General features: G+C 39.4%; 1 protein-coding gene across 1 annotated transcript in view; it reads right to left on the bottom strand.

Annotated features, from left to right (window-relative positions):
• Positions 1-296: 296 nt before the first annotated feature.
• LOC132155316 (adenylate cyclase type 1-like) overlaps positions 297-26,780 on the bottom strand; it is a 36,217-nt gene continuing 9,733 nt past the window's right edge. The window contains exons 4-20 of the mRNA XM_059564202.1: positions 20,050-20,161; positions 12,919-13,046; positions 12,068-12,226; positions 11,836-11,977; positions 11,475-11,630; positions 11,156-11,350; positions 10,002-10,099; positions 9,639-9,723; positions 9,173-9,262; positions 8,586-8,845; positions 8,327-8,453; positions 7,965-8,081; positions 7,724-7,870; positions 3,828-3,926; positions 3,632-3,746; positions 3,353-3,477; positions 297-2,355 (exon numbers count right to left, since the gene is read on the bottom strand). Of these exons, the coding sequence (XP_059420185.1) occupies positions 2,038-2,355; positions 3,353-3,477; positions 3,632-3,746; positions 3,828-3,926; positions 7,724-7,870; positions 7,965-8,081; positions 8,327-8,453; positions 8,586-8,845; positions 9,173-9,262; positions 9,639-9,723; positions 10,002-10,099; positions 11,156-11,350; positions 11,475-11,630; positions 11,836-11,977; positions 12,068-12,226; positions 12,919-13,046; positions 20,050-20,161 (2,473 nt within the window). The 3' untranslated portion in view covers positions 297-2,037. The remainder of the gene's footprint in view (positions 2,356-3,352; positions 3,478-3,631; positions 3,747-3,827; positions 3,927-7,723; positions 7,871-7,964; positions 8,082-8,326; positions 8,454-8,585; positions 8,846-9,172; positions 9,263-9,638; positions 9,724-10,001; positions 10,100-11,155; positions 11,351-11,474; positions 11,631-11,835; positions 11,978-12,067; positions 12,227-12,918; positions 13,047-20,049; positions 20,162-26,780) is intronic.

Below are 26,780 nucleotides of genomic sequence, written 5' to 3'. Positions count from 1 at the left end.
TCCATGGCGCTTTGGTAGAGGATCCCAAATTGTCAGCCACTGACGTGACGTCAACAGTGACCGACTAAAAGGGAATGTCTCAGTTATGTATGTAACCCTCGTTCCCTGAAGGAGGGAACGGAGATGTCACTATGCATCGCCACGGCTGCTGTATCACCACTGAACGGCCAGGTCACTGGCTCGGCTCCTCAGCGAAAACCTGGTATGCATCTCACTTGCTGCCTTTTTATGCTTACGCTGTGATCAGCTGCAGCAGGATACAATAATTGCATGCCAATGTGCATTTGCTTGTTTAGTTTACACTCAAAGTAAATTGGTTTCTCGAAACAAGATCCCAATTCGTCTGTCACCGACATGATGTCTCCATTCCCTCCTTCAGGGAACGATGGTTACATACATAACCGAGACGTTCCTCGTGGATGGGTTGTTGACCTCCGTGTCAGTAGAAAGTCACTGTACTCTTGTGCACACATAGACTACACATAACTGACCTTGGTAACATCAAACTATCCCCCTCAGTAACTCAGTAACATGTCAAACATCCATGAGTGAAAACTTCTGCACATAGCTCTCTTACAGCATAAAGTATATAGTATTTGATAGTTTCAGTCACATTTCATCTGCATGTGAATGTGTTGCTGATATTATTACAGTGAATGCTGATGACAGAATCATGTCCAATCATTGCACTTCAGATTGAGATGTGATATACTTGGCACATGTTCAGCATGTGGAGGTTTGTCCCTGCTAATCACACACCTAACAATCAATCTGAGAATCAAAATATCCTTTAAATCATTTAAATCAAAAGTTACATTCAATGCATAGCCAAAGCCAAGCTAAAATTCCCATTATGATGAAATTATGATGTATGAATAATATTTAGAGAACATTTTTAAAGACTAGATTACTCAGAACAAATGGTCTATTAATGTTATTGGAAGAGCTTTTGGTCATAACTTTGAGAAAACCTTGCCAAAGTTGTGTAAACATTGCTGTTTAAGAGGTTTTTCAGATTGTGCTGGATTGTTATGTGACTCATCTCAGATCGTGATAATCAGGTTTTTTTCATGTAGCTCCAGTGTTACTGAGAGACATTTTCACATCAATCTTCATTTTTTTCACTCCAATATAACTGTACTTCACTCCATTTGATTCTGCTAATACAATGTTGTACGTATAACTTGTAATACACAATTTTTTAATAAATGGCAAAAATGTGAAACTGAATGCAGTGTCATATGTTTGGACTCCACTGTATGTGTGAATATAGATGTCAGATTGTAGCTTATATTGTCAGAACAGTCTGTCAAAGTGACTGCAGCAGAGGATTATGATGATGGTGAAGCTTTCTTTAGGCTGTTATCAAACTCCCTGATTTCTCTTGTTCTATATACACATGCTGCTTTGAAACAGTGTATACTTATCTATTTATAAGATGATTATTATCGGAAATCAGAGTACAGTTGTTAATGTGTCATCAAGTAAGAGATCTTTGATTTCTCCAGCAGTCTTAGCCTTTAGAAACGTGTGAGCGGGACTCTTTCACATGATGAAGATGAAGAGTGTGTGAGAGTGAATAAATAAGAAATCACAATCTAGTGCAACAATGTCCTGCTTCTATTGCTGCTCTGTGTGTTATAAATGTATCTCATTCACACACTATCACATTCATTCAAATGCACTGGAGAGTTTAATTCAAAAACAAAATACACAAACTCTGATCGTAAGAACATCTACTATTTACAGCACATATAAGAAGTTGGCATAAAACTTGAGAAATGAAACACATTGCTGAAGATCATGCGAAGCTCTGAACGCAGTGCGACAGAATCAAAGTGAAACGGAGTTCCCTAACCCAAATTCCATTATTCAAGTCGGAAAGAAAAGCAAAACAGTACCTGAATTTATCCAGGAGAACTGATTTGATGTGCAGTGAAGATCCATTCATGTGTTTTGAGAAGGTGAATAAAGGGAAGACGGTTCATTCTTTCCACCTGCAGATGTGATACTTGTGTGTGTAGTGTGCGACCGGTCTTACATCTCCCCCCCTTTGCCCTCCTGCTCTTCTCCGACCACAGGCACATGAGCAGCACTGTGTCCGCGAGGCCCAGGAGTGACTCCCGAGGCCAGGGACGCGGTGCTGCCGGCTTTGGTGTGTGTGCTGCTGGAGCGGGCGATGGCATGAACCCTGCGCTCCAGGCCACCGGTGTGATGCGGCGCTCGGTTCCCCGCGTCCTGCGCTTTACCCTCCAGGAAGTAGGTGAGCATCTGACCTTTGCCCTTCACGCTGACATTTCCACGACACACCAGATCATAGTCGTTCTGAAGCAGACGGTATGCTTCCTCTGTCACCTGGAAGATCATACAAATTTAAATCAATAAACTACACATACACATTCGTGCATGCATGTGTAATTAATTATGTAGCCATATACCAGGCACATAACATGTACAGCAGGCATAATTAAATACAAATGTAATAAATCATCTTTATTTTGCATTACAATAATGATCATCCCAGAGGGGAAATATTTTATTACTATGTTAAGAACATCACGCTATAAAAATGTAAATAGTCCTAAAAATAGGCTTTATATTCTTCATGCAAAATTTATTTTTGATTTTGATTTTGACACGTGACATGGGCATGTTTTCTTTGTGAAATGAAAACATGTATCATATGCACTATAAAAATTATCATGTGAAACATTTTTTACATTAAAAATACTGAGTGAGTTTTAAGGGAGCAAAATCAATTAAATATACCATATAAATGCAAGTAAAAGTTTAAGTGAATCTGAATAACTGCATTTGCTATTACGACAAATAAAATTGGGTCGACCAAAAAAGTTATTTTGAAATATCTTGAATTTAAAACCAATATTTTAAATTAATGCAACCTTATTTCATTTGAATCTGCTAGAAATAGCAGTTAGTTATTAACATTAAACACCAAAACATCTCTTGCTATATTTATTTTGTGCAAAAACACACAAAATGACACTTATTTCAACATTAATTGTGTAATTGTTAATTGTGTCTAACCTAATTTCTGAAATTGTTGTTAAGTCGTTAAGAATAAGTAATAATGTCTAATTCTGATAAATATAATTTCTCAAATATTTTGACTGAAATTTAACAAAAATATGAAGTATATCTTAAAAAATGTATTTGTTGGTCAAATACTAATTTATTTTAGAAATAAAGAAACTTAAAGAATAGGTATATTTTAGGAAAATTATCAGCTTTTTAGGTATTTATTTAGCTTTGTCCAACTCTCAGAGAATGCATGCATTATTGTGATATTTACACAGTCACAGAATTATCGTTAAAGTGACTGTAAGAGCACCTGTATCTTCCCAGGCACTCCGGTGCTGTCCATGCGGCTGGCCACGTTCACCGTGTTTCCCCAGATATCATACTGCGGCCGGCGGGCCCCAATGACCCCGGCCACCACCGGACCCACATTAATACCTGAGCATTTACACATAAACCATCAGAAAACATCCAGAATCTTTCAATGAGAATGAGGACGTGAAAATACAGAGCCAGCCGAAGGTTTGAGAAAACTGCAGGTTTGCTGAGGGAGTTGATCTGTAGACGGCAGTATGAATGTATTAAAGCTTACCCACTCTCAAGACAAAATCATTATATGACTGATAGTTGATTTCATCGAGAACGTCAAACATCTCGATGGCGAAGTCTGCGATGGTGCTCAGGTGCTCCGTAGTGGATTTCTTTGCCTGTAAAGGAGTAAATGAATCACGTTCACAGATGCTCTGTAAGTATTACTCTGCATCATGTCCTGTAGCTGGTTAAGTGACCTTGGTTCCGATGGTGGGCACCAAACCCACCGCTGCCATGTACGTGCTGCCGATGGTCTTGATCTTCTCAATGTCTTTATAACACTCTTTATCCATGAGCTACAACATGGTGCAAATAGAAGATAAAATGGTTTCAGAGAAGGGTTGAAAAAAAATGTTGAAATAAAATCAATGTTAACTGAGACCGTGTTATTTTAGTATCATTGAGATATTATTATAAGTTTTGTTAACATTTGAATTAGATTATATTTTTTATATATTCTGCTTTCATTTAAACTTTAAGGTTAATTTAATCCTTTTGTTTTAGTTTTAGTCATTTTGTTTCTTGTTTCATAATTTTTGTTTTTATTTGTTTTTGTTTTTAAATGTTTATATTGTCAGCCCTTCATTCCTGTTGTCTTGTGTTTTGCTCCTCATGTGCTCTCCATTATCCAGATTCTCCCAAGTTTATTAGGTTAATTGATGTCAGGTGTTCCTCGTTTAGTTCCTGTATTTAAGCCCTGTGTTTTCCTGTGTCCTGTGTGCAGTGTAATACGTCTAACCCCTGTGCTATATGTGTGTTCCTGGCCTTGTAAGTCTTTATGTGGATTAATGAAGATTGTTCCATGTGTTTATCTAAGCCTTCTCCACGTTCCTCGTTCCTACACATTAGGCAGCCGTGACAGAACACTGGACCAGACAGTAAGTGGTGCCCCTTTTTGTTGTTGTTTGTTTTTACATTTACATTTATATTTAATCATTTAGCAGATGCTTTTATCCAAAGTGACTTACAAATGAGAACAATAGAAGCAGTCAGACCAACAAGAGAACAACAACAGTATACAAGTGCCATGACAAGTCTCAGTTAGTCTAGCACAGAAACTGTAGCTATGTTATTTATTTATTTAATTATTTTTCCTCAAGAACATGAAAGACAAGAAAAGGTAAGTGCCAGTATTAGTTGGTCAAGTGCAGGCAAAAAAGACGAGTCTTTAGATGTTTCTTGAAAATGAGTAAAGACTCAGCTGTACGAATTGAGATCTGGAGGTCATTCCAGCAGCTGGGCACAGTCCAGGAAAAGGTCCATGAGACTGATTTTGAACCTCTTTGGGATTCACTTGCAGAGCGCAAACTTCTGGAGGGCACACAAGATTTAACCAGTGAGTTTAGGTATGTTGGTGCCGTGCCAGCGGTCGTCTTGTAGGCAAGCATCAGTACCTTGAATTTGATGCAAGTGGCTGCTGGTAGCCAGTGTAACCTGATGAGAAGAGGAGTAACGTGAGCTTTTTTTGGCTCATTGAAGACAACCTTCGCTGCTGCATTTTTTTGAAAGTGTTTTGTTTTCCGTTCCCCATTTCAAAATAAAAATCGCTGCAAGATTCACTCCCCAAGCATGGAAGGATCTTCCTCTTGTGGAGTACGCCAGGGAATTCTGTGGCCTCGCCATTAGGATGCCATTGGATGATGCCACACTGAACTCTCTGTTCTGGATCGGGGCCAACTACCATAACCCCATCAACCTCTTAGACACCACTTAACTGGCGGGCTCAGAGAGGGCTCCTGTTCCCAAATCAGAACCCAAAATTTCCCCAAAGGAATTTTGGAATTGCAATATCCTCATATTGCAATTCATTTACTGGAAGAATCTCACTATGAAAGGCTTACAGAGAACTTAACTATCACTGGCTAAGCCTTGTAATAACATAAGCTACTTAAAGTTTGATTGAAAATGTGCAAATGTGATTTATGTATCTACTTTCAGCCTCTGCTCAGCTGCTCAAGGAGCTGGATGTGTTAGAGCTGCAGTTTCAGATTGAGCGATCGTGCAGGGAGACCTCAGAGGCCTTTGCACTGAAGGTAGGTACATCTTGTTTTTGTGCTGCTGACTATTTCACATCCCTATAGTAATTACAAGGAATTGCTCCGCCATGGCCCCCTGTGTTCCCTGCTCTGCCATGGCTCCCTAGACTGCCTGATCTGCCATGGGTCCCGGATTGGGCCTTCAGTCCCATGTAAGCCTGTCCATAGAGACCACCAGAACACCACCCCATCTCACCGTTGGAAGTTAGGTGGCATATGGACACGCCTTCCAGGAGGGGGAGGTAATGTCAGCACTGTGTTCCTGTGTCTTGCTCCCCATATGCTCTCCATTATCCAGATTCTTCCAAGTTTATTAGGTTAATTGATGTCAGGTGTTCCTTGTTTAGTTCCTGTATTTAAGTCCTGTGTTATCCTGTGTCCTGCGTCAAGTGTTATATGTCTAACCCCTGTGCTACTGTACATGTGTGTTCCTGCTAGGGCTGTCACTTTTGAGAAAAATCATATTCGAACGGATATCGAATATCATGCAATGTACATATGTATCTACGTGCCCACTACGAACCAATTCCAATCCAGAAAAAAGAAAAAGAAAAAAAAACGTAGTCTAAGGGGCTGTTAATAACAAATCGCGCCTAAAAACGCATGGAAAGCGCTAGGCGTGCCGCTTTCTCCTTCTCCAAAGCGCTCAGGCAGTTGCACTCCTGAGGCATCTGCTGTTACTAAGCAAGCATGACCTGCTCTCTCCATGAAGACACGGAAATTTCAGCAAAGGATAAATGGATTTGCAGTACTGAAAATTGCTTGCAGTTAGGGCTGTCACTATTTATTCAATATTCGAATATGCATTCGAACATGATGTTTTTAACTCGATGCGGTGCGGACGCACCTGGAAAAAACTAGCGTTTATGAGCTTCCATTATGAGCGGGCATAGCGTGCCTACATTGGAAATAACGAACATGAGCGAGCAAAAGACGCATTATGCGAACAGCCCCTAATGGAGATTCAATCACAAATGTTTAAAAGTGAGTCATAAACAGGACTATCTGGATTAATCTTTTTTTTTTTACTTAATGTTTGAAACAGCAGGTAATCAACTTAGAATATCAATTTATATGAAGTGCCACAATGCATATCCCACAACATTAGGCTAAATGAAAAAAGAAAAGAAAAAAGATTCAGAACAGGCACAAACAATAACGTGACAACTTAAACAGCAGCAGGAGTAAGGCATATAGCCTAGCCTAATTCATTTCTTAATATTGTTTGCAAGAAACACCAGTCTATCAACTTGATCTGGATTAAGTGCGGCTCTCTTTTTATTTACAATGTTCCCCGCGGCGGAGAATACACGTTCAGAGCGCACAGACGTGGCTGGCTACTCGCTCTTATTCGCTTGATTTGGTCATGGGCCTACGCTACAATACGTCTAGAGCGCCCTCTACTGGATAAGATGGCAAAGAATAAAATAAAAAACAAACGGTCTAATCATAGACTGTAAAAAAAGCGCTACACATGGCATTTTAAAAACCGGATATTTTTTTTATAGTTCGATTACAGATATTTCAAGATATGTTCGAATGCATATTCGAATATCGAATAAAAAGTGACAGCCCTAGTTCCTGCTCAGGTAAGTCTTTATGTGGATTAATAAAGATTGTTCCCTGTGTTTATTTCCGTTATTTCCTCATTCCTACACAGTAGGCAACTTTGACATATATTTTTTTTATGAATTTTATTCCAGTTACTTCAAGCTAGACTAAATAAAAATGTGAAATTCTGCCTTGTTATCTAGCTGTAATAAGAGAAGTTAGTTTTTTTTTTATTTGAAGATAAATTCAGATATTTTAAGTAATTAAAATGTGTTTTTATGGTTTTAGTTTAAGTTAACTATAATAACCCTAATCTGAAATGAAATAAAATAAAATATAGTGGCCAAGGCAACATTTGTCATAATCATTTAGTTGAACTTAATGTTTTAAAATAACTCAAACTTAAAAATCTATAAAAACACACAACAAAATTACTAGAATTAACTAAAATTAAAATCAAATTCAAAAAAGCATCTCGATACTAAAACTACAGTAAGGGAGATGACCTCGTCGAAGTCTGCGATGATCTCGTTGAGCAGCCGCAGACACTCCACACCCATATTGTTTCCATCCAGCTCGATGTAGAAGTCATTAAAGTTGGGAATGGAAGCGAACAGCACCCCAACCTGAGCGTAGGACTGGTAATACAGATCCTGCCACACCACAAGCACACAATCAGCTCTGGGATCATGATGCACAACATCTCCATCAAAGCTCTCAGCAGCTGATGATGAGGCGAGCTCTCACCATGTTTCTGGGGTTGGACTGCAGGAAGTGTTGAGCCACATGAACCGGCAGCAGGTTGAAGAGGATTCTCCTATTGTCTAGTTTGACTTTCTCCATGCCGTCTCTCTCCTCCTCTGCCTGAACACACACATATACACACGCACACACACGTGCACACGCACACACAGGCAGAACAACAGTTTTTTTCAGTTTTAGTTTTAATTAACTATCAAACCCTAGTTTTTACTGTGTTTTCATCAAATAAATGCAACCTTCTTCCAGAAGAGCCTTCTTTAAAAAAACAGTATGAAGAATGTATGATGATGGAAGGTTTTTTTGTTTTTGTGACTGCATTATCAGTAGCCTGTGATGTTCTCCTGTACCTGTGTGGCCCAGAGGAAGTCCAGACGCAGCTTGAGCTCCATCTGTCTGGAGTGAAGGGCGAGCGCGGTGGAGAACAGCAGCAGAGAGAGGATGGGCTCCAGACCGTGAGTGCTCATCAACACCGTCCTGCACTCACAAACACACAGCATCAGTGAGATTCAGCTCAGCGGCTGACAAGCTTTCAGTGGAAAACAGTTGCAAAGAGTCACAGAAAGTCTTGCTGATGGTTTCAGGGATGTGGTGTGGAGTGTCTCTCACCCCGAGGAGCGTCTGAATCCGCTGAGCTCCAGCACGGTGATGTACAGCACCAGCAGCAGCAGCAGCAGAAAGAGTTTGGACAGCCAGGACACTCGCAGGAACAGCACCACGGTCAGCGTCCCCAGCATGCAGCACAGCAGGGCGTACTGCGCTCCTTCACACGGCAGCTCCGCCATGGTGCGGTTCAGCCCTGCGGACACATCGATGATCACGATGGAGCGCGTGGAGTTAGACGGCCAGAGCCACGGCATGCAGCCCACCTGACAGAGACAAACAAGGGTTCTTCATGTATTAGGAATGTTTTTTCTTGGTTGTATTTGACCCTGTTACTCTGGCACTCTCTATTCTTTATAGTTTTCTTTGTGAAAAAAAGCCATTAATACCAGCATTTTCTATTCTTTTGATTTGTTTTATTATAATTAAAAAAAGATCCTCTAACACAATTGTTCCCTATTCATTTTTTAAACTGTATTCGTGAAGCCTTTTCATGTGCATGTGTTTTGAATCTCTTCGATTAGGTCAGACTGACTAATCCTGAGCACTAAAGTCTGACCAGCAGTAAGAACAGTGATGTAAGAGTGATTTACCACACAGGCCTGGGTCATGGCATATATTAAGAGCACTATGAACACACTTAGGACGGTCCGGATCTGTATGGTGAGGCACCCTGGAAAACACTGAGACAAACACAGAGATTAACAAACTCACATCAGCTTACAATTACAGCTTACAGCTTAACCCCTTTTTTTGTATTACCCTTTTAATGCAACTTTATATAGATATTATTTACAGGTTTCTTATACATTTTTTACTGCACTACACGCTAATAAAATCCTAACATATTCAGGGCCAGATTTACTAACAGCTTGCAGCAGTGCAAAGCTTCTTTTGTAATAAAAAAAAACTACTGTCAAGATTGAAAGGCAGTGAAACATTACGATGTAAAGCCAAAGAAAAATCTGGTCTTTAAAGTGTTAAAACTGACTTGAAACTGTAGGTGACACTATAATTTTTCAGCTGGACCAGTGATGGAGGCATTGAGTGAGTTTTTACCTGAACTCTAGTGATGTGCAGATATATGATACACACGACCAGAAAACAGATGCAGAAGACCAGCAACGCCAACACGACCGTCCCCCTGCGAACAACAACACAAGACATAAATAATCCTACATGCACAGACGAGTGAAGACTGCTGGATGTCTGAAACACTGCACTCTCTGGAATATCACTGTATGTGTGTCATGTATGTTGGGTTTTGGTTTTGTTCTCCCTCTCACTATTGACCTTTTTTATTTAGCTCTCCTTCATTGTTTGTTGAGATCTGCTTTGACTGAAATAACCAAACCTGTAACTAGGCCTGGAGTGTTAGGGTGTATCTGTGTGTCAGATGGAGAGCTGCTATGCTGTACGTACTGTGGCATGATGAGCAGGTAGAGGACGCCGATCAGAGCCGTGAGGACGAGAGACAGAACCACAGCGCCGGTGAAGTACTCGTCATTCAGCTGATGATACTGGAGAAACACAGCACATGTCACGCTCAAACACTCACATAATCACTGCATGAACATGCTGAACAACACACACCACTTACAGCAGATCAAATACACATCATGCAGCTGACATCCCCGCAAACAGAACATTTCCCTTATGCCTCCACAAGCTTCCGCTTTTGTTATTTTTTAGGAAGGTTCTCTGTAGTTTGACTTTTTTGTAACCAAAAATGAATATTTCTAAAATGTTGCAGGGAGTTTTTATTTATTTATTTATTTGTAATAACCTGAAGTGAACACATAAAGAATCATCTTTAATGGTAATTTTAGGTTATATTAATTACAGCCTTGCAACTAACCGTGCAATTAAAATGCAGCAGATAGGACATTTCCTGAAACTTTAAAAAAAGCATTTGTTGGGAACATTCTGTGAACCAAAATTTGGGGGACGACTGAAGTTTACATTGTGTCCTTACCAGACGTGACACAAATACACAACACGACAACTGATAAAAGTTGGAGCAATACCATACACACTATGACAATGATGATCTCTGGAGCCAATTATATGGTTCGTTTAATGTTAAAAGGGTCTAAAGTGAGTTAAAATACATGTATAGCCATTCTTAATGTATAAATGACCTCAGAACTTGAAGATAAATGATAGGAAACAAGTGCATTTAAACTCAGTGATCTCAAACAAGTGTATTCCACAAGAACGACTGCTTCAGTCATTCAGTATGTGTTTTTCAAATAATGTTAAAATGGTTTAATAATTAGGAATTTGCTGATGTACTTTTATTTTGTTCTGAGTGCAGTGCACATGCGGAAAGAGACCCGCCCACATGCTCTTCTGACTGACATTTCTGGTGTGGACAGAAAAATTATTCTTAATTATCTTATTCTGGTTAGGACTCAGTGTTGCAGTGTTTGAATGACAAGAGGCTGGAGAACCAATGTCTGTAAAAACGTTTCTTATAGTGGCCTTAATATCTCACAGATATAATCAAAATGCAACATATGCATCAAAGCGTGTTCAGTCCACCGGGCACATGACACGGTGACACCGGCTCTCACCCTGCGCTCTCGCTCCGAGTCTCTGTAGGTGAGCGTGAGGCAGTGCAGGTCAGCCGTGTCCGACTCCATCTGCCGGGCCTCGATCAGACGGCTGATGTAGCGGTTGACCCGTGTCCCCGGGCTGCTCTGGGTCGTGTTAGCCGTCGTGGAGGTCCGGTTCCTGAGCTTCTCCGGAGCTGAACGCAGCACCCTCCTCTGCCAATCACAGACACGATCACATGACCACATGATGAGGCTGTGAGAGTGACAGCATCAGCTGCTGCTGCAGGCGTCCACATCAGTATCAGACACATCTGACATCATTCAGCTTTGATCGTACCTTGTCCCCATCCTCACAGTTCATGACGCTGGAGAAGGGAATCTCGGCCTTGAACATCTTGCGGCAGTGCATGAGCTGCACCAGCAAGAAACACACCGTCTTAAACTTCATCTTTTTGGCAGGTTTGATGTCTGACAGGATCAGACCAGGAAAAATCTAGAGATGAAACACACACAAACCACTCAACTCATGTCAGTCATAATCAGCCATATTCATAATAAATCAGTCTGTGAAGCACAGCTATCATTTGTAGATTCATGCTGTATTCTGAAATGACACTAAATAACTTTTCGGGGAGAATTTACAGTAGCAAGTAAATCCAAAAGTACTACTGTTCATTCCCAGTAGAGCGGACACACACCTTCCTGCGGTGAGATGGCACTATGAAGAAGGTCTCGATGTCGTGTTTGAGCAGGAAGGAGTGTCTCTCGCGGCCGTTTCCCGGCTCCACCTCGTAATCTCCATTCAGACAGTCCAGCGTGGAGCGCGTGATGTGCACCTTCCTGTAGAGCGAGCAGACGAGAGGAGAAACAGCTCTTAAACAGCTCAGGCTCCTGGAGGAGAGTGTGATGATGAGTGTTTGAGCTCCTCACCCCGGCAGTCCTCCAGCCTCCATCATGTTGGCCAGCGTCACATCATTGGACCACACGTCATACTGCCACTTCCTGAGGCCCAACACGCCGCAGAGCACCCGTCCCGTGTGCAGACCCACACGCATGTTCAGATCCACCTCTGTAGCTTCAGCCACCGACCTGAACAACACAATCTCAGTTTTCTGTCACTGTCACTCACTGGAGGAGCATGAAGTTAAAATGAAGATGCACATGGCAAGTGCTTTCGGCATCCAATAGTTCTGTGGAAACTGTGATATATTTTATTTCCAGGATTCGCAGATTAATAGAAAATTCAAAAGAGCATAACTTTTTGAAATATTTTTTTTTTGGTTGACATAATTATCTTTACTGTCACTTTTAAAAATTTAATGCAAAAAAAAAAGAAAAAAAAGTGAATGCTCACTTTTGCTGACAGTTTCCACAAATAAATATTGTGCAGCACAATGGTTTTGAACACTGATAATAATCAGAAATGTTTCTTGAGCAGTAAATCATCATATTTTCATGATTTCTGAAGATCACGTGACACTGAAGACTGGAGGAATGATGCTGAAAATACAGCGGAGCATCACAGATATTCACATAGAAAACAGCTATTTAAAACTGAAATAATATTTCATAATATTACTGCTTCGACTGTATTTTTAATTAAATAAATGCAGTCTTGGTGCTCAGAACAGACTTCTGTAACCAGTAGGTGATGCTGTCATCAATCTGATACGCTGCTGTCAGCAGATGGCTCGAAGCTCATATGAAGTTTTGAGTGATGTGTTGCTGTTCGAGCATTTAGAGCAGAGGGAAGATTCTTCAAATGAAAAAATCACACTCACGTGATGGTGTCGATCATGTCCAGACCCATCTCCACGCAGCAGTGAGCGTGATCCGTCTTGGGCTGCGTCAGGCCGGACACACAGTAGTAGCAGTCGCCCAGAATCTTGATCCGCCGACAGTGATTCTCCTGCAGGTCAACACAGCAGCAGGAAGAGCTTTACCACCAGCATCAGCAAATATAAGGATTGTCATGTCTCAGTGTACATTCACTCTGCATATCGCTGTGCTTTTCAAGCCTCTGTTGAAACTACTTGAGTCTTGAGTCAGTGTTGGAACTTATAACTGTGTGATAATCTCAATATTCAAGACCATTTTTGATACTGTGGTAAAACACTGCTACAATATTAAAAGACAGACATTTTTGTACATTTTAAAGTTAAATCTGGTGCAGTTTGATGTGATAGTCTTTCAGTCCACATCACATTCACATTAGTTATTTTAGGAAGCCAAATAATTTAAATATAATAATAAGTAATCTTATAATATTGTTTTTACTATTATCTCTAATACAGAAGTATTTTATATTGTAATACAACTGTGCTTTAAAATAAAATAAAAATAATATTTCATCATACAGTAGAAAATTACAATAATTATGTCTTAATTTCTTTATTTGCAAGAGCCTTTAAAAAAGCATTTTAATCAACGGTTGAATGTCATGTGAAGGTGGAAACAGAGCGCTGTCGGAGAGAAGAGAGAGACGAATCGCTGCTGGAGAGAAAGCTATCTAAATATCTCAGTATTGATTAGTATCTAAAAATCTATCAGTCACGTCTGAATCTGTGAAGCACAGTAAATCTCCCGTTCTCTCTGTGTCTGGGGCTTGTTGATTATAACAGAAGCGCTCTGGCTCTGATCTTTCTCTTGAAGTGTTTATTAGTTGTTACACAATCTACATCACAATCTCAGCTTTTCACTCGGATGCTGCAGCTGAAGTTTCTTCATTTTCAGACTCCTCAGGATGAAAATGCTATAGACTGATTTGCTGAATTCTGGTACTTCATGTGCAGCTTTTCTCCAGTCTTTTCACTTTATATCTGAGAGTGGTTTGCAGCATGTAGATTCTGTAGTTTCACTGGTTTACGTTAATAGCACTTTATTGTCCATATTCACATTAAAACTAAATTCAGTTAGTGACAGTCGTAACTCATAACGCAGGTTTATAAGACTACTAGATTAGAAAGCAAGCTTGAGAAGAGAAGAAATACAGAGAAGAATGTTTTAAATCAGCATAGGCAACAAACTGTTCACAGACGCTCTCGGTTAGTGGATATTTAAACTAATTTTGTTTACAGTTTATAAACAATAATAATAACAAAACATAACAACATTAAATGTCAATCAAATGCACATAAACCACTTCATATGAGTGTAATCACTGATCGTACTTTTACATTTACTGTTACATAACTCAAATCACACTCACACACACACACAGTAATGAGCTCAACACAGTAAAACACCAGATGCGTGTCTAATCATGTGTGCTGTTGAGGAGAGTGTGTTACTGTACCTTAAGACAGCTGAAAAAAAATCACACATCTACAGAACAGAAGATCGCAGAGACTCTGTTCCCACCAGACAGGAAGAAAACACCTACAAACACCCTAGCAACCGCATAGCAACGACCCAGAATGCAGCTCGTGTCTGCTGTGACTGATGTGATATGGGCTGTGGCAGACACACACGTCTCTGAGGACACACAGACACACATCTGCCACTCGACTACAGACACACACACACACACACACACACACGAGACTCAGTAACACACCACGATTTGTGTGTGTGTGTGTGTGTGTGTGGAGTGACAGAGTTTGCAAAGCAGAAAGTTGATCCCTAGTGTCCTAGAGCGACATGTTTCATTACTCCAGGAAAATATACATGCTTTACACTTAAAATCTTTATGAGGATGATGTCAGAGACGCCTCACATTTATATCCATCGCATGTTGTAATCTCTTTACAGTTGCTTCTCACGTACAGATATTTGTGTCATATGCTGAATTTTGGTAACACTTTATTTCACGGTGTCCTTAAAAATGTACATGTGCTTACTATTATAATAACAATAAACTATGCATAATTGCATGCAACTAACCCAATTCCAAACCCTCATCCCTACCCTAACCATATAATAAGTACTGTTCATGTAGTTAATTAATATTGCTCAGTACATTTACACTATAATAAAATGTAACCCACATTTTAAAGCTAAATTTTAAAGCTCAAGAAAATTAATATTTTAAATTTAACAGACTTACTTGCAAAATGGAAATAAATGCCTGACTATGTCAGTTGTACACCTGGGAATATGTCTAAAATGCATTAACATGCATCTGTCAAAGACACCTTCTGTGAAGAGCTTTATATAAAGGGGTCATGCACTTTCCTACAACAGCTCTCTACACTACTGTAATGTGATATGAGGATGTTTTCATCAATAATGAAATTCATCATCAATTATTTTCATGGTCAGTTATGTTGATTAGCTGTTGCAACCCTACAAACACTCACCTGAACCAGAAAATTAAAGGCAAATGATGGCTTGTTAAGAACAGTGTCCAAACCTGTGCATTTCTAAAGTCAGTATTTAAGATGTATCTCCTTTTCACAACAGTTGTAATTGCTTGAAATGAAACGAGAAATGCACGTTGTGGCTATTTGAGGTGCTTTCTGTTTTTAAAGCAGCATTTGGATGACAGAAACAGCTCTCCTCTTGCCAAAGGCCTGTCACATTTCTCAAAAATCATCTGGGCAAGGAATTCAAAGAAAGAAAAATCAGAGCAAACATTTACCAAACTAACCTGTCCACTAAAGATCTGCTCTATACTAGGTATATAGTCTTAAAGTATTCAGTGTAAACTTCTTGATATCAATAAAAGTCTTAATATCAGTTCACACTTTATTTTCATGGACATTCTACTGACTATAAGTCACTTTGTAGCTATGTCAGCTTATTCTATTATTAACCCTAAACCTAACCTAACAGTCTACTCCTAATCTAATGAGAGTTAGCTGAAATCTAGCTGCAAAGTCATTTAGAACCAGTAGAATGTCTAAAGTGGACTATTGAAATAAAGTGTGACAAAGACAATTAAATCTCGAGAGTATCACTTTCAGAGTCAGGATTCATTTGTCTCAGAGGGAGTCAAACACTGAAGCAGAAGCACTGTGAGTGTTTAAGTGTGCTGGTGAAACACAGGTGTGTGTGTCTGCCATGGAAACACTGGAAGATTAAAGCATATCAGCATGATCAAAAACACTGCATACATTTACATCATTTAGCCAAGAGCCCTTCAGGAGCCACAACGTCTGTTATTCACTCTTCAGGAACGAGAGATTATTAGATCTCACACAGACAATCTCTGCCAATTTAGCCTCTTAATTTAAATCTAAATGAGGAGAAATGAGGGCAAAATATAGCAGTCAGCCATCTGAGACAGTGAATGTGAACAGAGCAGCTCAGAAAGTACTATAACCCTAAACCCAGAAGACCCAGACCCAGAAGTCCAAGGATCTCACAATGGAATGATTCTATTTAGGGGTAAAATAAGCTCTTTAATTAACTTCAGTTTTGTCCATGATGTCTCTAATACACCATTTTTAGAAGCATACAGTTGCTAAACAGCAGAAGGACATGAGTTTATGAGCTTGGTGAATCAGGCAAGTGCTCTCTTCTTCATCATCATCATCATCATCATACAGCAGCTCGTTAGAGACTCACACTCTAATTTGAGGTATGAGTTTGTAGAACTAATGTTGTAGAGCAATACACGAAAGTCTCTGCGAGTAATGTTCATCTCAGACCTTACGTGACTCATAAATCAGAAAACAGTTCTAGAAACCTATGACAAGACTTCTAGGTCGGCCAGTAGATCATGACTAAAGAGCTCTATAGGGGTGCCTAAAACACACTTGACCATGGTAAAACCAGTGTGATGCGACACCAATATGGCATGAATGCATATGATTGCAACAGCAAAATGTATGGCGCTCCACGTCAGACTGGTTACATCTTTTTCCACTCAAAAGCCTACAAAAGACCTATGCAAAATCTGCACATGTAAGAAGAATAATATTAACATTATGCAATTTGTTTCTTTCAGCGCACGCATGAGAAGTAATGAAAATCTGAACAGAAGCTGCTACTGTAACAGATCACATAACAGAAACTTTGACATGGATAAATCTGTGTGCCTGATAATGATGTCTAGCCAGAGAGCTTTTTCTTTTCTTTTGTAATTTAATTCACAAATAAATACTGAGCCATTTATATTTGTCTTACTTGATATATGTCTGTCTTGAGTCTAGATTATTATAGTTAACAAAATAAATAAATAAATAAATAAATAAATTAATTAATTAATTAATAATAATAATAATAAAAAGATTTAGAAGAGAGAAGAAATACAGTCCCCCCCATATACATATAAAAGACCAAGAGCACAAAGGAACAGGCTCTTTTTCTGATGCAGTTAATCCTCCTAATCTTCCTATGACTCATTCCACAGAATCTATTACTGTTGTTGTATGACTATCATCATCTTTCTCCTCATTTTCAACTACCCTCAAACCTGCACTGAATCATGCAGACACTGGCAATGGAGCGGCACAACCTGACCTCCACGATGAACCTCAGAGGATGGGGTGAAGTCTGCCTTTACAAGTGAGATAAAGTAAAACCCTTTATATTTAAACCTACAGTATTGAAAACCTATGTGGACTGGCATAAAATATGGCTGCTCAACCTAAACATTTACATCTTCATAAAGAGTTTACTCACGGGTGCATGCTCACTAAACTGATCTCATGAAACTCTTCCTCACTGTAATCCCAAACTGGCATAACCATGAAAGCATTACTGATCCCAGGTCAGCTACAATGACATCTGCTTTCCCACAATGCCAAGCCCGTGAATCTGCACGTCACACCATATAAACACTTAATTGGATCAAACTGAACCTCCTGAAGTAGTTTTGCCCAATGAAGAGCGATCCACTCCACAATCCTATTACAGCTCTTATTACTGCCATCTTTCCCACCACTTGGGTAACCCGACAGCTTGAAAAAACAATACTGAACCCTTCAGTAATAGAAACCAACAGACCAGTCCCTCTCCTGTCAAAACTGTGTTCAGTCAGCTCTCTTTCTCTTTACTTTCACAAGACATCCAGCGTCTGATCCAAACATTCAGGAGATCTGTCTGTAGTTGAAACTCTGCGGCTGGAATAAATTCACTCCAAATCGTCATACTAGACATGTTCATTGCCTTCAATCGGAGGAATCATCAGATTCTGCTGGCTATAAGAAGAATTGCACATTACTGGCACAATCAAGTCCTTCAAGGTTTGTTGAGGAGGAGGGTAAAACCCTGGGGTGCCACAGGGTTCAGTGCTTGGTCCCCTCCTATTGTCTATATACACAACTCCTGCTGCCGTAATGTGAGTGATACACAGCTCAACCTGTCATTTCTACCTGTTCTTTCACTCATCCCTGCATGAGTGAATGAACAGACCTGATATAACCATTAATATGAGGTCAAAAAACAACCTGTTTTGTCTTCCTGTTCTATTCACAATTCACTTCTTCGCAATTCTAGTTAGTCATTGCTTTTCCACATTCATAAGTGTGCATTTTTCTCACTTTGGATAAAAGAAAATTTAAAAAATTTACCCGGAACTTTATTGTGGAAACACACCGAGTACCAGGCCAAAGTCCCTAGTTCCTGGGTAAAGTTCCTGCGGTGGAAACGCGGCATAAGTCATGGTATAAGCTGGCCCGAAACTCAAACCCACAACCCTAGGGGTAGGAGTCAAACTCTTTAACCACTAGGCCACAACTTCCTAGGGGGGTTGAGAACTCATAACAAGGGGTTGAGAACTCATGGTTTCATGACACTTACTTAGAAAATATAAAAATAAAACGAGCAAATCTAACAATTTAACAACAAACCCAATGCACATACTTCAGACACAGCATGAGAACATACTCTACAGTGATTATATGGAGCAGCACATGTGAGACCCAGCAGACAGTCCAAACAGAAGGAGCATGAGTGGATCAAGAAAAACATGCGAACAAATGGACCCTGCAACGAAACAAACTCACACCACAGACTGACAATAATTTTGAAACACTAGACCTGCTGAAAGACCTTCTGACGCTGGACAGTTACATCTCAGTGTAATCTATGGATTAAAGGATTTCATAGACACATGTGAATGTAAGCAATTCTAGAGTCTAGATTACACTGAGATACATCTACATGTTTATTTTATAGACACACTACCTAATGAAGAGAGACAGAGAGAGATTTAACCATTGTGTGCATGCAAGAGACTGAAAACTACTGATTCAATCTTTCCATGTGCAAGCTGAAAATACTCGCACAATGATTCAATATGGAAACCTTCTAGAATCACACAAGTCACATGGTAACAGTCATATGACAGCACAACAACAACTCAACACCAATAATGCTTATTTTAAAAATAAATATACAAAAATAAAATAAAATAATATATTTATTTTGTTTCAATTAGTGGCCAGAGCAACATTTCTCATTTAGGTTTAGTTTAAACTGAAGTACTAAATAACTAATGTCTAAAACTAAATTAAAAAAAAAAAAAAAAACTAGACTTAAATTAAAACTATAAATACATATTTAAAAAATGAATAAATAAATGAATTAATTAATTAATTTAAAAAACTAAGAACAATGACAAAACCACACAACAAAATTATAACATTACAAATGACTTAAACGACTAAAACAAATTACTAAAAATTACTATAAAACTCTGTCTCTTGTAGACATCAGAGCTCAGATATTTTTACTTTATTCTAGTATTTTTTTCTAATATACTTTTATTCTAGTACTACTGTGAATTTAGATATAAATAAAGATACGGTGAGATTTATGAAGCACTTTCACACAATTAAACATTTTGATGGAACTCCTCAGAGATTAGCCTCACATGATCACAGCTCCGTCATAATTTCATTTTTATCACATATAACTCTCTGATTATGCATAACTTCCCTTGTGCTCACACCTGTCCTTCTGTTGCTGTTGCCAGTGTGTGAAGTCACCATAGCAACAGGCGTGAACCAATGAGAGTGACTCACCGTGGCGAGTTCGTCAAACTTTCCGAAGAGCTCGTTGAGGAGTTTGACGAGCTCCTGCGCTGTGCACTGCGACGCCAGACTCGTGAAGCCCACGATATCCGCAAACAGGATACTGGAGGGGGAAAAAACACAGAAAGCCATTACACGCTTCCTAACACTCCACAGGAGAAGAGTACAGAAAAAAACTGAAGACATATATTTGTTTTCTTAAAGACATGTTTACCTTCAGAATCTGCTGTTTGTTCATAAGGAACTCAAACTAAAGGATATTTATACTGTATTTCTATTATATATATGCACTGCTCTACTTTAATCTGATTGAGATTTCATTAAATTATTAAAAGATAAGAACTGTCAGAAAGCATCAGCTCTATGTGAAGAGAAACATGGACTTAATATTAGACATAGACCTTAATATTCATAAAATTAAATTTGGCCAGTGAGACTGACTTAAAATGTAAATAAAATAAACTGTTGTTTGCGCTCAAGTCACTGTTATTTTACTATAACTGACTTGCTGGTACTGTTTTTTATTTATTTTTTATTCATTTTTATTTTCCATTTTATTTTTAGTTATTTACAACCCCCCCCCCCCAAAGGTAAAAAACCAAATTTTAATTGGTTTTAATTTTCGGTTAAATTTTAGCTAAATATAACAACCCTGGCTCAAGTTTTACATTTTGCGTCACAACGCTTCTACAAGCATTATTCCAAAAAATCCTAAATCTATGAGCATAATTTAAATCAAAATCTCAGGGCGCATGTAATAAGGGCTCCTAAAGAGCATGAGCCAAATATGAGCCCAACCCAACAGAGCATCAGGTAAATTAAGTGGACAAAATTCATGCCTGAAGGGCAGGGACATCCAGGTTATAAAATCTGGCAGAGTAGACAGTAAAGACCAGCTGGCTGCCACACAGATATTACCAATTGAAACTCAACTGGACAGAGCCCAGAAGGAAGCCATTCCTCTGGTAGAGTGGGCCCTTACTCCGATACGATATTGTAAGCCAGCTGAGGCATTATCCAGGGCTATAGCGTCAACTATCCAGCCAGAACTGCTCTGAGTGCTGAAATGGGCCAGAGTGGATTGGGACCCTGCTCATCCTCTGAATTAAGAAGAGCAAGAAGGGTAATGACTTGAGCTTTGAACGTAGTGGACAGCACTTTAGGCACATAGCCATGTCTTGGTTTAAAAAGTGAAAGGTTTGACATTTGCCAAGTATGGTAACCAGTGGTGTCAAAAGTATTGGCATTCATTACTCAAGTAGAAGTATAGATACTAGGGTTTAAAAAGACTTTTGTAGAAGTTGAAGTATCAACTCAATCTTTCTACTCAAGTAAAAGTATAAAAGTACTGGTTTAAAAAACTACTTAAAGTATAAAAGTAAAAGTAATGTAAGGAAAAAAAATGCCATTAAGAACACAAGCTTAGGCCGCGCCACAGGGGCCTTGTATGGTTGTCTATTTACAATAAACATTATAATGCTGTCAAAATGAATGATTAATCCAAGTGATTAATCAAAAACTAAAAATGAAAAATAACTCATAATCCTGATACCTTCTTGATTGATAGCTTCCTGTATTCGGTACGTATGTCTGCTATGTCCAGTGCGGGAGGGTAACGAGTTACAAAGTTGGTACAGCCTACTTATTACAACATTGTCAATCGCGTCGATAATTTATTAAACCGTCTCGCTACCGAACTACCTACAGTAGCTTAATTTGTGGAGGACGAATAGAAAGCACCCATTTGGTAAATGAGCCAGTGAGAACTAATAACTTTTTTAGTAGGGTCCAGTGCCTTTTCGGTACTTTTAAAATGGTACCGGCACCTAAACGGTGCCTGAACCGATACTTAAAAAAAAAAAAGAACCACAAAAAAAAAACTATGGATAACTTTAAAGAACATTACAAATATTTAAAATAAATCCATAGCTTTCACCTTGGATGCTCTCATTTCCCAAGTTTCCCTTAATCTAAGGCTAATAAATGTATTTCACAATCTGGGTAATTATTTAATACAAAGCCACACATAATGTTTCTACTGTCTCTCTGTCAATCTCTCTGATATTTAGTTAAGATGAGTGCTGTCTGTCACTGTCTTTAATCAGTTCTGTGAATTACTGTATGCTCATTCTTTATAAAGTAGCAACAATATCGTTTTTAAAATACAGTACTGTGCAAAAGTCTTAGGCACATTAGTATTTTCACCCCAAAAAAGGTTTTAAGCCAATTATTTATATCTTTTGCTGTAGTGTGTCAGTAGGAAATATCAGTTTGCCATTCATTTTAATAATAATCTAGTGCGATTTTGAATGCACAAGCAGTCTGGCAACGGCAAAATGAATGTTTGGAAATGTAAAACGATATTTTATACTGACACACTACAGCAAAATATATAAATAACTGGCCGAACACCATTCTTTTAAGTGAAAATACTTACGTGCCTAAGACTTTTGCACAGTAGTGTATGTATAAAGTACGTATGATTAGATTAAGTATATTTAAATAAGTGTAAATAAAGTATGTGTTCGTTCATATGTGTTAAGGGCTAGGTTTTCGCTGGAGGACACAGCAGCGGTGTGATGAGCGAAAACTTTACAGTAGATGGGAAACCAGCTGCTCCCTCATGACCTTTTGTAAACTGTATTTATGACAAAGAACTGCACAGATACGGATATTCTAACAATCTATCGATAAACACATACCTTGTGTCCTCTGTTTGTGTTTAAGTGCGCTTGCGCTGCTCCGCTCGCGGTCTGCAGATTGAAGAGCGAGCTGAAAGACGGGGAGGAGACCCTACTGACACCGGTTTCATATGAAATTTAAGGGGACTGACTCTGAGGCGATCGGATACCGGTTCCATACCCAACTCTTCTTTTTTTAAGAAATATATTTGTTGATAAAGGAACCCAAAACTGTCTATGTCCTTGCTGGAGTGTGATGTGATTTGTGTCATGTGCAGGTGCAATGGATCGTGTACAAACCAATTGAGAGTGAGGAGTTGTCGTCATAGCACAGAGCCTCTCCCCTCGATATCACAGTCTCCGCCATGTTGGCAGGACACCGGCGGCGAAACAGGATTGTTTACATGTGTTGTTAACTCGGTAGTAGAGGAGGTTTTTGCAATTCCGCACTGTTTTACCATGCCTGGAAGTTACTGCTGTGTTAAAAACTGCTCCAGTACCTCACACGATACATATGGAACACATGGGAACAATGGAATACACATAGGTGTGATCGACAAAGGACAAAAAAGCAGGAAACTATACGGTGCACTTACCCCCCCCCCCCCCCCCCCACCACCACCACACGCACACAGTGACATAATTTATAGAGTATAATAATAAATTAATAAAAAATATTGTACTTGTTTTTTCTTTAAATGAATTTATAAATTAAATAATTAAAAAAGGGAAGAAAAAATTAAATACACATCTAAATTAAATGATTGAACAAAAAAGATCATAAAAGGAGTAATGTGGGAAATATGCTTCAAAGACTGGGCAAAATAGGGACGAAAAATCTGTCAATAACTTACTGCTGACGTGCACGAAAAGTAGCCATTTATTGGGCATTTCTTGTCCTCCCAGATGTTTTGTTTTTCCTTATTTCTATGGTGCCCTTTACATCTATTAAAAATAACATCTTTATTTGCCTCTATATTTTTGAAAGGTATCTTTTCTTGTGTTTTTGTTCAGCCATTTTGTCAGTGCTTTATTATAGACTTCTATGATTGCTAATTCACAACAGAAGACAATTATTAGGTTGAACGTTCAGAATACGATTCCATAGGTTATATTTCAGCACGAATTTCGCGAATGGACAGCGACTCTTAAGTATCACGTAGAACGCGTTCATGTCAAGTAAAGTTTTTGGGAAAAGCACGTGGAATTGCGGCGAGCGTTTATAACCTTGCACGTAGAGAGCGCTCTTTAGAGCTAAGATACATTGTTATCGGGAAACTCGACCCAGATCAGATTTAAGCATTCATTAAAGTGAATCGGTTCAAAGGAGTCATTAGTTCGCAAATCGGACGAGTCATTAGTGGACAGATATGCTCATATGCTCCACACATATAACGTTACTCCCAAATATATTTTTAGGTTGCACAGATTAAATTTCAGGAGCATATGCGACAAAAATGTTGGCAATTTCGAGCCTTGTAGAAGCTGCTAAACTTTCTAGCTAGAAGTAAGCAATAACCAACATGGCGTTACTTTGCTAATTTAGCCCAGAATCGTTTAACATTAATGTTATGGAATCATGACAAAAGTGATGAATTGATTGGTCAAATTTCACTAGACCTGCATATAAAAATGAAAGACAATATATTGGATTTGCTTACATGAATCACCCGTGTTCACGGTCTTCGTCAGTCAACTGAAGCTGTTCACGTGAGTAGATGGTTGGGTATGTGCGCATTCAGAACGGTGCGCGTACACTTTGAACTTCAATCGTGACAAATTATTGGACTACTTGCGGAGTGACATGACGACATGGATCAGAGGCACAAAAAACGTTGACAGTGGTGAGCGATCATTATGTTTACCAATAAACCGACCCATCGCAACCGCCTACACCCCGACCGAAAGCCGGATTTCCGGATTTTTCCAGAAGAATCACACCTCTGTTTTTTTTAGGTTACACCAAGCGCAAAACAGTGGTATTTGGAGAAGCTCTCAGGCATCCAAAATATCGACCCATACGAGCTCCCTGCAGCGGAATGGCACAGAGACCTCAACAGCGTGAATGCAAGGTGACTTACATCGTAATCATTATAATTCACAATGTCCATATATGTGCATGGAGATAAATGGTCAACCCAAATCGGCACGTGACTCCTCCTTTGTTCTTCGTTACTTGACACCTCTGATGGTAACCCATACTTGGAATTGGTGCTCTGCATTTAACCCAACCAAATGGGCACACACACAGCAGTGAGTCAGGTACACACACACACCATGAACACACTCTCAGAGCAGTGGGCAGCTATTTGCTCGAGCGTCCGGGGAGAAATTGGGGGTTCAGTGCCTTGCTCAAGGGCACTTCAGACATGGGTATTGAGGGTGGGAGAGCACTGTTCATTCACTCCCCCCACCTACAACTCCTGCCAGCACTGAGACTCGAACCAGCAACCTTTGGTTACAAGTCAGACGAAGGGAGGGCCCTGAGTACTATTGATAAGTCTCAGGTCAGTACAGTATGAGGTGGATTCAAACTCTGAGCTCCCCTCAGAAACTTAATGACAATGTCAATCAGGGGGAAGGCATACAAGTGAACTCTGGGTTACTTGTTAGCTAGGGCAACTCGCTGCTTTGAGAAGTGAATTGGGCAGTGAAAGTTGTCATCTGAGGGAAGGAGGTCCATCTCTGCTCTCTCAAAGACAGACCAGATCATTTGAACCGGTTGCTCAGGTGGGACTACCCTCAAAGCAAGCTTGCATCTGCACTAGATCCCCAAGTTGGCCATGGTCTTGCCGATTATCTGTACTGTGGCCTTCATTTTTTTCCAACCCGTGGGTCCCGCTTTTATGAAATTATTTGGCCCCCCTGCCTGCCCTGCAAATAAAGTTACATTTCTTTACCCGCCCCGACCCGACCCAACCCGTGCATCGGGGACATCACACAAGTTACGTTGCTACTTAGAATCCACTGACTCATATTTCTGGTTCACTGAAATATGAAATATCCTCCCTCCACAGCAGCGTGTGACTTTTAGCAGCGCATGTGAAGCTTGGTGAACCGGGTAGCTCTGTGAACTGTTTAATCCTATCAAAGAGTTACTCAACCTCGAGCCAATAGCTTTCGAGTATGAGATGTGACGGAGCATGTGATTTGTTGAATGTAGTGAACGAATACACCCTTCACTGAACGAGATCGAGAGATCTTGTTCATGAACGAGTTGAATGAACTGATACATCTCGTTTGTGAATGAAATGAACTGGTACATACCTCATTCGTGAACGAAATGAATGAAAGTATACAGGGTAGTTATAGGAACTGTGCACATACGCTTGTTTTCATATTTAGATTACAGAACATAACTCCACGTTTAAACCCTGATTTATTAATGTGAATATATTATACATGAACTGTCTGACCAAACAATTAAAATGCTAATTATGCAAGAAAACCTTGTGCTTTGTTAATCTGAACAACTTATTTAGAATATTTATTTAATGCGATTATGCACATATTTTAATAAAGCCAAATCAGTTTTTGTAACAAGTAAATACATTCGTTGACATAAGACACTCTTTTTTGCCACCTGCTGTGGCGTATTTGTGTAACATGAAGAAATGGTCACTGAACGAATCAATGAACGAATCTGAAAGAATCATTTTGGAGAATGAACTGAAAATGAACAAATCTCTTTAAAGAATCTAAATTTCCACCACTAAATTGCATGCAACATAAATCGATTTTTTCCATTTTTTTTTTGTGACCCGCCCCACAAATAAAGTGCCAATTTCTTTACCCGCTCCAACCCGAGGTCTGCGGTTTATGAGACGACCCGCGCTTCACTAATTGCCATACCCTTTTTCCTTCAGCACCTTCAATGTAACAAAAACAAGAGCACACGTGCATGAACTACCCCCCCCCCCCCCCCCCACACACACACACACACAACACACTTGCATTTGTGGTTTACGGGGACTCTTCATAGGTGTAATGGTTTTAATACTGTACAAACTATTTTCTATTGTCCCTCACAAACACTACATC

Source organism: Carassius carassius, chromosome 12 (genome assembly GCF_963082965.1).
Source record: "Carassius carassius chromosome 12, fCarCar2.1, whole genome shotgun sequence".
In the NCBI taxonomy this organism is placed as follows: Eukaryota; Metazoa; Chordata; class Actinopteri; order Cypriniformes; family Cyprinidae; genus Carassius; species Carassius carassius.
This window is presented reverse-complemented; position numbering and strand designations above follow the sequence as displayed.